At 39.7% G+C, this 12,657-nt stretch overlaps 1 protein-coding gene and 1 long non-coding RNA gene across 5 annotated transcripts; one reads left to right on the top strand and one right to left on the bottom strand.

The window, feature by feature from the left end:
- Nucleotides 1–342: 342 nt before the first annotated feature.
- Nucleotides 343–2,608, top strand: LOC310991604. The gene is made up of 2 exons (XR_014595640.1): nt 343–1,817; nt 1,849–2,608. It is a non-coding gene; the product is annotated as an uncharacterized lncRNA (long non-coding RNA).
- Nucleotides 2,607–11,652, bottom strand: LOC310991584 (CD276 antigen). Of its 4 annotated transcripts, none has more exons than XM_083979341.1 (9): nt 11,539–11,652; nt 7,682–7,755; nt 7,255–7,590; nt 6,378–6,686; nt 5,564–5,683; nt 4,288–4,320; nt 3,620–3,655; nt 3,445–3,495; nt 2,607–3,340 (listed from the first exon to the last, which is right to left on the bottom strand). In XM_083979341.1, exons 2-8 carry the CDS (start codon nt 7,749–7,751, stop codon nt 3,467–3,469), a joined length of 933 nt encoding a protein of 310 aa, XP_083835467.1. In that variant the 5' UTR covers nt 7,752–7,755; nt 11,539–11,652; the 3' UTR covers nt 2,607–3,340; nt 3,445–3,466. The 4 variants fall into 4 exon arrangements, with proteins under 4 accessions (XP_083835467.1, XP_083835468.1, XP_083835469.1 ...); XM_083979342.1 differs by having other exon boundaries at nt 3,466–3,495; XM_083979343.1 differs by lacking the exon at nt 4,288–4,320.
- Nucleotides 11,653–12,657: the final 1,005 nt, after the last annotated feature.

The following is a 12,657-nucleotide window of genomic DNA, read 5'->3' as shown; positions in this document are numbered from 1 at the left end:
GAATCTCAGACATCTCTGTAGTTAGTTTTCAGACCATAGTACATCAAGATGTTGAACAAATTGTCTGTCAAGTTTTGTAAATTTTGCATAATTTAAGTCTTTGTCAGCCCTCATCTTTGCCTGTGAGTAGAGAATAATTTTCACTACTGGTCTATCAAAGTTAAATTCAGCATCGTCTCAATTAGTAACATGAAAGAAAGAAATTCAGCAAACAAAACCAAGTGCCACGAGACTATTTGTCCAAGAGCTGGCAGAGTAGAGAACCATTTATGATCTGGATTGTGCAATATCCACTTTAATAAAAGTGATAATAAAAGTGATAACATGACATAATTTATTTGACTTACCGTATAAAGGATAAGCAAGATCAATATCATACTGAATAGTAGGACAAGACATGATTCAGGTTCAAAGGCTTATTTGAAGTCACAGTTACAGATGTACCATTGTCCACCATTAATCATTTACACAGGATTTTATGAACATGATTAGTATTACCGTACTGAAATTATATACTCATTTTTAGCGTCTCTGCTTTTATTCACAAATACGACAATTTCCAACAAAGAGGAACAGGAACAAGGGTGACTCTGTTCACCAGCATAGAGAACACAAACAGATGCTGTGTGGTGATATACCACTGTTATCAGATGAGCTCACCAGGAAGTGCCTCTTGTTAAAAACAGTCAACATCAGGGAGAGGAGCAGTGGGCTTAACAGGTTCTCACAGTTAAGTCCAAACAGACGACAGCACAAGAGATCGCTGTTTTTTTTTCATTTCCTGTTTTTTTTATTTTTTTTATCACAAAACAGTCACAGATCAAAGTTCAGTGTACATGCTCATTAAAAATCAACAAACACAGTGATTAAAACATACATTGATATTGAACATTAATCTGAAGGGATAACTCAGTGATTGAGAAAAGTTGACCAGATGCATGAACTATAATATTCAGAATTAAAACACATTATTACAAAAAAACAAAACTGTACAAATGTACAAAATAGTGCTCACTGGGTCATATTATGGTGTCTTTAAAGGTTTTACACTAGCACAGTAAATATAAAAATTAAAACAACTTCAATGTTCTTCCTGGTTTTGTTTTCTCCATCCTGTCAATGATTAACTCCTGCAACGGCATGTTACAATACCAGTATTATATTATGATTCACTGTTGATAAGGTGTTGTTGGCGTACGTGACAATCTTTTGGCACACGCATGGGGTTTAAAAAAAAAAAATCTTCTAGTGTCCTGCACCATTACCAAGCACATCTTTTACCATAAACCTTGTTCCTGAGTGGTTAAAAGCACGGTGCTCTTGTCTGAGTGTCTGTCTTGTCCCATGTTGGCATGGCCTGAAACGCTGATCGCCAGTTCGACTCCCAACTGTGACGATCTTTACCGCATGTCATTCCCCCAGTCTCTTTCCTATCTCTCTTCACTGTCCTATCAAATAAAGTATGGCTACCCACTGCTCTGCTTTCAAACAAAATGAAGAATGAAAAAAAAAAATCGACCTCAGGGGATTAAGTGCTGCTTGGGCAATAAACTTGCATACTGAAGCCAACTGTTACATAAGCTCTCACAGTGCCAGTCAATGACAAATGGAGATCATATGACATAGGGAAGTACAACCAGTATCAATATGGCGAATGGTCTCAAACTGTCTCGGTGGTTAGAAAAAGGATATGAAATTAGCGGGGGTTGAATGTTGAGAGTGAGAGTACATCAAATGTCAGACTGAGCTCAAAAAACTTGACATGGTACATGTACAGTTAATGTAAGGCAAGTGATATGCTCCATTATTTTTCAAATGTCAAATCTATGTCTTAACATATCAGCGCAGTAAAATCCTCTGACATTCGTTGAGCTGCTCTTTCGTAAGGCAAGGGCCCAAACTATCATAATTTCTATCAAGTATAAAAAAGTGCCATTCAATTTATCCCATTTAGTGAATAATACCAACTCCCTCTTTGAGAAGCATTTCCTTATCACTGGGACATTTCAGATTTTATGACCACATGAGCCTGTATCCGAGTGTCACAGGCAATGGGAGGAAAGTCAGTGTTATCTTTTGACACCATCACAAAACGTAGCCAAATTACCAAATTTGTGTAGAGTATACATACAAAGTTAGAGTCAAAACACCAGGGAGCACAAGAATAGCTGGGAGTGTGCTTACACACACACTTTCTTCCTAAAATATGTATCCATATATCAGTTGACGATATAATATGAGGAAGTAAGAAGAAAGATTACAGCTTCCAAGCTGCATCACTCAGTACGTTTACATGCAGAGCCTAATCGAGCTATGCTCAAAATTCGATTTTGGCGTCAAGTCGGACTTCTGTCCTTGTCTCAATATACATGCAACTGAGAAAATCGAATAACTGACGGGGTCCGCCCCCTCATGCGGCGTCACCCGTTGTTTCAGCGGGTTAATACGCCGCCTGTCCTGTTGACTTTTCTGTCACCTCCTAAAAGACTGGATATAAACAACTTAGTAAGCTTATTAATAAATTCTCAACTGCAGTTCCCGACCCGACGCACCAGTCTGGGCCGGATTCGTGCTGAGAATAGGATACGGGCCTCCTTTTTTCCTCTCTCTCTCTCTCTCTAATAAAACAATCTGGCTGGTTGCGCTGTGTATGTGTGAAATGCATTGATTCTGCGCTGACGTTGGTTTTTTTTTCTTTACTTTGCGGGGTTCGGGCGGCTTCTCTGCTCCACTTGGTGCCGTCTCTACGGTTGTGGAGCATGCGCACATGCGTTGTCCAGTTATACTCCGACTAAGGCGTATACATGACGGAGAAAATCGAATTCCAATCGCATTATCTGGGTGTCTTAATCAGAGTTCTCAACTCCGATTTCAGTCGGACTAAGGTGTTTACATGCACTTCAGTTGTCCAGTTATAGTCGGATTAAGGCAATAATTCGTTTTTTTCAAGTGTCATGTAAACGTACTGACTATGTACTGTAGGTTGAACAAGTACGTACCTCAATGACAAACAAAGACGAGCCATCAGTGCCCAACTACTCCCAGTCTCTTTTCGTTTTTAGTGATTTTGCTCCTGGTGTAGTAGTAGCTTGACCCCTGACAATTATAAACATATTTTTCTATGTTCACACTTGATATAAAAGTGTTTACTCAGGAAGTTCACAATATGCAAGTGAAGATCTCACATTTCCGTGGATGAATCACATTTATACAAGTTATCCCTGGTTATATTATTTGAAGTAGGAGAAGCACGATGACAGAGAGCAAAATAGCAAACAAGGAAGTGCTGATTTCAGAGGCTGCCAGAAAGTTTGCATTTTCATGTGACAGGCAGTGTCTCCTGCAAAGGGTGATTGAGAGAAGAGAGACAGATGTTTTTTAGATATTTGTTGTCTTTTTATATTATTGTCAATACACACATGATAACATGGAGGTGAAACTAACCGTTTGGAGCATGATAATCACCTTAGACCTGTTCCACTGTGTGTGGATGATCTGTAAAAAGATTGAATATCAAAGCCTGAATTAAATCTGAAGGAGTCAACACAGCAATGAAACAAAGTTCCATCATTTAGACACAGTGCATCAGAATAGTGCGATTTAGACATAACTTCCTCACCTTCTAATTCACAACTGCAAACTTCTTGGTGGGTATCTGGAACAAAATAAATAATCATTAGTATGTATGTTTATATTGTAGATTAAATGGGTAACTGGGAAACCATCACCATATTAAGCAAGTTCATGATGTCCAAGCACAGTCATCATGAGTAAGAATCTACTATGATTCAAATACTGTTGGTTATTATCCAAGCCCAGTTTGCCACCAAGTCATGGAGAAATACAGAACATCCCGCCCTAGTTACAAAGGCATGGTTAAAGTAAGAGTAATCCCAGCGTATTAAGATACCCTGTTATTATAGAGAGATACTGCAGGTTCCCAGTTAGTGATGAACATGTTCAAACATGAACGCAGTTCAAACAGGACTGAAAGATTGAAAAAGCCTGAAGAGATGTTCAATAACATTCATCAGTAAAAAAACAAACAAAAAAAAACAGTGATGAACTTGTAAGACCCTTACTGTTGATTTTAAGATAGCTAAATTCTGATGAATCATCGAACGCTAGTCACAAATCAGGTTTGAAGCAGATGTTTAGTTGCAGCCTCAGATGGTTGATAAACGGAAGAATCTGTATAGAAAACCTTCATTATGTTTAAAGACAGTGAGTCCCTCATGCAACATTTGCACAAAAACAGCAGCATTAATTTGTCCAAGATGGACGTACCCATAAGAGGCGCTGTGGAGGGCCTCCGGGCGTCTGCGAATACAATGATACATCATGACAGTGAGTGGACACTCACTGCAAATATCTACTTATGCTCACTTCAGTTACAACACAGCTGTCTTCCTGTAATTGAGTTCTGTAGGTTGAGTTCCTCATGTTTTGTGTGCGTTGTTCATGTTCACTATTTTATTTTAAAATATCTTGCGTCCTGGTTAGTTTGATGGACTTCTATTTGTTTCCCTTGTTTGTTTTGTCTGGCTCCATCCACCTTTAGTTGTGTTGCCTTACCAGTTTGGTTTGCTCCATTTCATTAAGTCATTCAAGTTAGTTTGTATTCATTTTACTTTCTTCTGTGCTTCTGGCCACCACGTGACCCATTGTTCAAGGAGGCAAAGTAATTACGGTACTTATACAGCTTGATCAAACGTAACAATGAAAATTCACTGTGCCAACATGAAACATGGCCACTAACCAGTTTATCGGGTTTTTCAAGCTCAGTCTTGCCCGTCAGTTGTCAGTTTCTTTCCTTTCAGAGCCTTATGTTTACAAGAAATTAGTCAATGTTCGAGAGAGTTCTTAGTCAATCATCACATCAGAAGGTGAAATCTATGTCATCATCAAACAAACACCACAGTAATTGTGGTCCAGTAATGCAGCAACAGGGCAACTTTTACTGTAGTACTGCTTATCACAGTTAAAGTTTATTCAGGAATACTAGAGTGATTCTTTTTTTTTTTTTTTTTTTTTTTCCCATCAGGCTCAACAGTGTTGTTGCTTTTGTCTGCCAAGTGCCACAGAACAAGGGTTTCCTGCACAGTTCAAGTTTTTCTCTCTTTCTTTTTTTTTTTTTTTTTTAAAGTAAATTTTTTGGCTCTTTTTTTTGCCTTTATTTGATAGTACGTAGTGAGATAGACCGGAAAGGGGGAGGCAGAGAGAGGGGGAATGACATGCAGGAAAGGTCTGCCCAACGCGGGATTCGAACCGGGGATGCCTCTACATGGGGCGGCCGCTTTAACCACTGCGCCACGCACCGCCCCTCTTTCTTTCTTAAATAAGAAAATTAATGTTGGCACATAAGTCTTGTAAAAGGTATTAGGGGGCAGTCAGATGTTTTAAGTTTTCTGCTGTGTGGTCTTGATGTTTCCTTGGAATAAACAGTAACACCTACATTAACCAGCAACAACTGTCAGCTGTGATTGTACTTGTCCATCTGTGTCATTACACAAAAAGATACAAACTCATTCTGACCAAAATGAAGGTCTGTGCTGGTACTCACTTTGACTTCGCCTTTTATGAAGGTATATCGCCAACAGCAGTCCAACAATCAGCGATCCAATGACCACCACACCAGCGACTATATGGGTGGTTCGTTGCTTTGTTTCTCCCGTTTCGAGCCCTGAATGAATGAAATTGAATAATAAAGATTATGCTCCAATACTTAATGTCGAAACCAAAAGAGATATGAAACAGAGATATGAACACATTGGTGGGACATTCCAAGTGTAACCCTAATCTGCATTCACTTTCACTTTACTCCAAATGGGCAATGAACTCGAAGGGAAAATGTTTGTTGAGATTGGAGAACCTGAGCACTTTGCAAGGCAAACAGCATAGCACAACAGTGTGATAAGTAACTTTGATCATGATAGTAAAGGTTCTTTACAGTGGCAGCTGTTTCCCATCAGTAGGACTGAACAGTGGCTCAAAAAGCAACATCCAGTCTTATCAGACATGTTTTTTTTTTTTTTTAGAAGCCATGTTTTGAATTTTTGTGAAAGATACATGGTCAGATTCAAAAACATGCTGAAGCCTGACGAACTGGTGTGTCAAAACAACGACCACACGTATGATGGTTTTCTGTGGTTATAAACAAACTGTAAATACATGGAGGAAGAAAATCGTTCCCTGTCTCCACAATACCTCCAAACTAGATTAGACTGTAATTCCTGTGGGGGAGTCCTTGCTGTATGGTCCAACATTTACAAAGCCTGTGTAATTATGTATTTTTTCCATTTCCTTGATTCTCTTAGTTTAACCGGTTGAGCCAAAAGGCTTTGAAAGTGTCAGGTGTGGTGTTCAACATTGTATACCTGCTGCTTCTGGCTTTATGTCAATTGTGCTCTCAGCTTCTTTGCCTCCACTGGCATTGCGCACTTGACAGGTATACTTGGAGAAAGTGGATCCTCCTTGCAAAGGAAACTCGCTGGAGAGGTGGAAAAGACCATCTTCTGTTTCTTGTGCCTCCATTTTAGCGCTTGGGGTCCAGTCCGAGCCGTACTCATCGAACCAGTGAATAGATCCTTGTGGGTAGCCACCAACAGTGTCACACATCAAGGTACCACCTGAGATTTGAGTGATTTCCTTGGGGATGGAGCTTATAACTGGTGCCCTGTATTTGGCTGCAAAGACAAAATGGAAAGCATTCAGGATCATTACGACGAACAATGATGTGTAATGTGCTAAGCAAGACAAATACTGAACTGGCTACACAAGATGATATCCTCTTCATTTGATTATTTGTCACAATGAAAGTGAAAGTAAGCAAATTCACGGGGGGAATACCAATCTTCATGGCCAGGAAAGTCCCTTGAATTCTTAACTTTTTCCACTATCAAGGTCATAATTAAGTGCTTCACTATCTATCTATCTATCTATCTATCTATCTATCTATCTATCTATCTATCTATCTATCTATCTATCTAGGGCATGTCAATTAAATCATCATCATCACACTTTATCTTAGTTCAAATAATACAATAGAGAGATATCTATCTATCTATCTATCTATCTATCTATCTATCTATCTATCTATCTATCTATCTATCTATCTATCTATCTATCTATCTATCCATCCAAGAAACAAAGATAACTTTAATCAAGGTAATGTTTTGAAATGTGTTTGCAGGGATTAGTTCTCATGTTATCTTGTCTGAAACAGATCATCTTTCTATGGCTAAATTCCCTCACCTACGACCCTGAGGTGGACCTCGGCGGAGTCTTCACCGCTGTCTGTCACCACCATGCACTCATAACCTCCGGCATCCGCCACCTTTGTGTTGGAGATGCGCAGGGACACATTCATGTTCTTTTCATCCCAGGATTGTTCAGCAAACGCATAGCCCGGCTTCGGTTTCATTGTGGCGTTATGAAAAACCAGTAAGGCTTTCTTGACTACTCCAATTTTCTTCCATGTGACCACACGAATAGTTGTGTCCTTGTCTATGGCTTGGACCATACACTTCAGCAGAGACTGCTGGCCGTACTGCCCCACAACTTCAGTCGTGCATTTCACTGTAAGAAAAGCTGCACACAACATTGAAAAGAGAGACGACAGATTACATTAGTAGGAAGCAGCATTTCATACTTGAAAATCTCAAATGATAGTAGAACTTACCAGCCTTTGCATTCAAGGCAATGAGAGATATGATAATAAGGATGCAGATACCAATGGAGGCCATGTTCATTTACCTGAAATGACAGATGAAATGTGAACTGTGCATTAGAGGCCCGTGTGTTAACTGCTGGTGAATATAATAACCAATCACATTCACTCCAATCATTCTCAAAGGCCGCACCATTTGGGCAGGTCACGTTGACAGTTTGTTACTGTATAGTGAGTTTTCATGTAAAACAATTATTACTTGACTGATCTTACACTTTAATATTATTGAACATGAATGAGCCACTTACTTGAGCACACATGTCCATGACTGACTAATTGATAGAGTGATAGAGTTGATTGTGACTCAGACTGTGACTCAGTTAACAGTAATCGCACTGACGCCGGCACAAATCTTGTGAGATTTGGACGGACCAGGAAGAGAAGCTTCCGCTACAAACAAGCTTGAAATATAGACTTATTTAATTTTTTTCGGAACAATTTTGCATTTCGGGGCTTCAATACAAGAGGGACATTACATACGAGCAGCATGGAGGTATTTGGATGTTTTTTAGTGTGTCTTTTTGTTACGAAGAAAAGTGGTATCCATTTGCAACCGTCATATGGACATGCAGTGCTGCACGGAGCCCCGCTGTAACTCAACTGAAATTTCAATTTTGAGTGAACTATCCCTTTAAATTTGCAGATGCACCAAACGTAGTCTCTTATTTGGCCTTACATTAATTCACATTTAACTATTGTGGTATAAATACACACTTAGTTCTATAAACAAAAGTCAAATTAACTTTACAATTTGCAATGCAAAAACTAAGGAAGTACATGCAAAGACAAAACACAAAGATCAATTAAGTTAGCAGAGGGGGATCTGCTCCTCGCATGCAAGCACACGCCACATGAACAGTTTATGAGTCAGTAGGAAGGGCTTTCAGCTGTTCTTGCTCACAGATAATAAGAATTACTAAATAGTTTCTAATTTTGCCATTTTATCCGATATAAGTTATGTTCTCTCCTCTGCAATATCAAATGTTTACTGTTTGACCAAGGTACAGTAAAAAAAAAAAAAAAAATTAAAGAAGCAAAATATAGATAAAGGAACAGGTTTCTGTGGCTATCAGGAGTGGTTTGTTTGCCTCCAGCAATCAAAAGTAATGAAAACAGGTCCTACCTGGCTGGACTTACAATAGAGAAGTAAAATGGAAACCTGAGCGCTGCGAAGCTGCACGCAACATCTGGTATGTTTCTTGATTATCCTCTAATTCAGTGATTCTCTTTCAATTTTTGAATTGGCAGGATGTGCTGTGGTGTTTGTATTGGCACAAAGTCTGTAAACTAATCTGTACTTTCCTTTTTGGACTGTCAGCTCTGTGGGAACCATGCAGCTCTCACAGATAACGGTCACAATCTTCCTGAAAATGAAATGAAATGAGGTTCTTTCTAAGCAGAGAGCCAAAAAGAAGAAGGGTAGGCTATATATTGTTCTGCTCCTGAATTCATTTATTTTCCCAGGAACGTTCATACAAGAACCAGATATTTACTGATAGACCAGTTCTCAAACATCATAACTTTTTATAGCTTGAGCTCATTTCGGCGCCTTGTCTCAAATGATGGCCTGGTTTCATTTTATCTATAAAATCTTATCTATAAAACATTGGTGGTTGTAAGTGCTGCTATGCACTATAATGTCAATGCAAATAAAAGACATGTATTGGTCTGTTTGCTTCATGGAACAGACACTAATTAGTCCAAATCCATGTGAGTTTGCTTCTGTAAGTTAGAGAAACAAAACATAACAAATACAGCCTTTAGTGTTTCCAAGTTTTAGGTAATATCCTCACAGATGAACCCTGCGTTTCTTTGTAGTTTTTCTTTCTGTTCAGCACAGGGTGACTTGAGCTTGAGACTTGCTCCCTGTGTCTCTTTTGTCCTGTAATCACATCTTTATCTCTGCACAATATTACTCATGGTACTTGTTGTCTTTGTTTATTTTGACCCCTTAGGTGGGACCTCTGTTCTCTTGCCCAAAATGTCAATCACTTCTGCATAAATTACAGCCACATCTTCCTCCTGTCATTTCCTTAAAGCAGAAGTAAGCGATCCGGTGGTTTTGGCTAACTTCCTGTCAGAGGATGGAGTTAGCAGTCCCCGCCCTCGTCCCTACGTCACCACATTCACGCGCATCCCTTGGCTGCACACACAGAGAGGACCGCCCCTCTCTCTCCTCATTGGATAACGGTTGTAGGATACAAGGAAAGTTTTCTCCTCTGCTTACAGCAGAGCAGAGTGACTGACAGACCCATGTTTCGGACCAAACACTCTATATACAGTAAGTGATTGCTGTCAGAAGATATAACTATTTAAGACGTAGCCTATGTTAACCATTCCGCTTACTTCTGCTTTAACTGGTGTGCAAAGGCACTCACATGATCGAAGTAGAAACCAAATTTGGTGGCTGAAATGGTGATGTATTAACACAATAAGGGAGGAGGAGTCTACCTCCCCTAAGGAACTTGTGTTCGTGGGTGAGTGGAAATTCCAAAGGTATTAAACAGTGAAACTGTAAGTGAAGTTGAGCATAACAGCAGGATTTTTTTCCTGTGTTTTCCCAATAGACTAATCCACCCTAGACAGCTGTGTGGTGGCGGATGCCTCTCTGAATCTTTTGGAGGGGGTGGCGCGACATCTGCGCTCCCTGTAGACGACATAAATCCAGGATTTCATCCATGAAATTCTCCCTCTTCTTTGTGAACATCCTGTGATGAGACGCCAGCTGAAAGTACAAGTCAACCTAACCTCGGAGTTGTTACGATAAGAAACAGGCCACAGCAATTTATAAATGATGGTTAATGGTTCCACCTGCGAATACTCGGCCCTGGTCGTCTGACCTGCGTGCACACTTCCTGTCTGGAAATGATCAGTGTGAACATTCTGACATCTTAACATCTCAAATGAGCTGTGCTATAGGGAGCAGCTGAATTTATGTTTATATCATATCATAATATGTTTTCCTCTTTAGTGCAGCTGACAGAAAAAAGGCAGATGGACAACAGGCTTCCCAGGACAGAGATGTTAAACTTCACTGCTGGTAAAATATCCCAAAGGTATTTTTGGCTTTTCTATTTTGCAATTTGCGTAAAAAGCAACAACTCACGTTTTAAAGTCAGAACACTTGCACAAAGAGCCGTCTACATGTCACTGGGTGGTGAGCTATCATTTCAATAGCCTACTACACAACTGTGCAGCTTTCAGAGTTAGGACTCCAACATATGGCAACCACTGCGTCACTCATTTCAACTCCTCCAAGTCTCACTCACTCTCACACTCACACACAGTAACAATGTAAGAATAAAAAGATGTTACATTCTGACTTTTCTTCCCCCTGTCCATAATATATCATCAACAAAGTCTATGATCAGATACCAATTTTGTCTTAGCTATTGAAATCTACCGGGACACACACGCTTAGTTCCGGGTTAGTTCTCTAACGCTTTGACTGTAATACAAATACAGTATTATCACGAGTCAGCTCGAGACACATTGCACCATATCCTCTTTCTCAATGTTCAACTGAGAAACCACCGTTTAGATCGAGGCGCCACGTCAAAGTAGGAAGCACAGTCAAAACTCATTTAGACACACAAAATCTTAATTTACTATGTTTTAAAACGTCGAACAAGGGATTAGAATCAACACGCGAGACAACAGAAAACCGAGCTGCCATACGTGTAACCGAATTAAGGTCACCGACGACCACACCGTTCACAAACATGTCGGATAACATACAACCTACAGTGTTTCCAATTACAGACAGCGGACTTGTCAACAGGTTATTCACGCTTCACTTGAATACTCACCGACGGACAGGCTCCTCTATTGTAAATGACACAGCGGCTCAGATGGTGTCTGTCTTTCGCTGCCAGGAGCAGAAATGATCAGACCGACCGTGTCCAGTCTGTCCAAACAGTTTCTAACTTTCACTTTCATTATGACTACAGTGGTAGCCGCAGTGAGGGGCGTGTCTGGCTCTGAGCCTATACCAACAGTGAATTGCTGTGTACCCGCCAGACCACCAGTGGGAAAGAATTGTACCAGTGGAGGCGATATGTAGGCTAATCAACAGAACTGAAAGTATTTCAGCTGCGTCTACTCGTGCAATAGTATGCTACTGAGCTATAATGTCAGCTACTGCAGAAGCTGTAAAGAGCTGCAGATATTGATATTTTGACACAAATATGAACCCTGTGACTCTTTCTCACACAAATTAACCATGTTTCATGTTTGCCTTGGCTTGAATCAATTCATCTGGTTATCAATATCAATTTCTTTCGGCCTGTACAGGTCAATCAACTTCTTTGTGTGCTATCAAGATGTCCTGGGGGCAAAATCCAGAAGAAACTGTTTATCTGAAGCTAATGGGTGAACTGCTGTACACCAGCAGCAGCCAATCAACACAGGTGAGAGACATATAAACATAAAAAAGAAGGGCAATAGCATGAAGAGAGTTTGAGGACAAACAAGAGAGCTCTACGCACATCAAGCCAAATGCAAATACACTCTGACCTTTTTGCATTTCCTATCTTGCATGTTTGTATATAACAATACACACTGATACAATGTGGTCAGAGCTACAACTAAAAAGTTATGCATTATAGATAGCTATTTTTCAATACAATGTCTGAACAATGCTAAGTAACTGTTTACATTTCCGAGAAATGAAAGTGATTTCCCCATAAAATCCAGCTCACAGACCTCACCACAGAAAAACATTAAACCCTCACAATGATGAAGTTAGAAGTGTTAAGTATTAGGAATTCTTGCATAAACAACTAAAATACATCTATTCATGATAGTACTAAGAATAACCATTCAAAAAGTCGAGATAATACACAACAAATACAGCACATGATCAAGATTGGATTTTAATGTTCACTTCCACTTGTGCCATTTCTCAAATTCAAAATTTCTGCAGTGAC

Source organism: Trachurus trachurus, assembly GCF_905171665.1.
Source record: "Trachurus trachurus genome assembly, chromosome: 1".
Taxonomy (NCBI): domain Eukaryota; kingdom Metazoa; phylum Chordata; class Actinopteri; order Carangiformes; family Carangidae; genus Trachurus; species Trachurus trachurus.
Note: the sequence above shows the minus strand (reverse complement) of the source record. Positions and strands in the feature narration are given on the sequence as shown.

What these genes read in the sequence shown, in the direction of transcription:
- LOC310991584 (XM_083979341.1), bottom strand. Translation starts at nt 7,751, where the DNA reads ATGAACATGGCCTCCATTGGTATCTGCATCCTTATTATCATATCTCTC. An exon ending in TCATAAAAGGCGAAGTCAAA is followed by an intron (nt 4,321 to 5,563) that starts GTGAGTACCAGC and finishes TTGTATTCGCAG; the next exon opens with ACGCCCGGAGGCCCTCCACA. An exon ending in CTCCACAGCGCCTCTTATGG is followed by an intron (nt 3,656 to 4,287) that starts GTACGTCCATCT and finishes ATTTTGTTCCAG; the next exon opens with ATACCCACCAAGAAGTTTGC.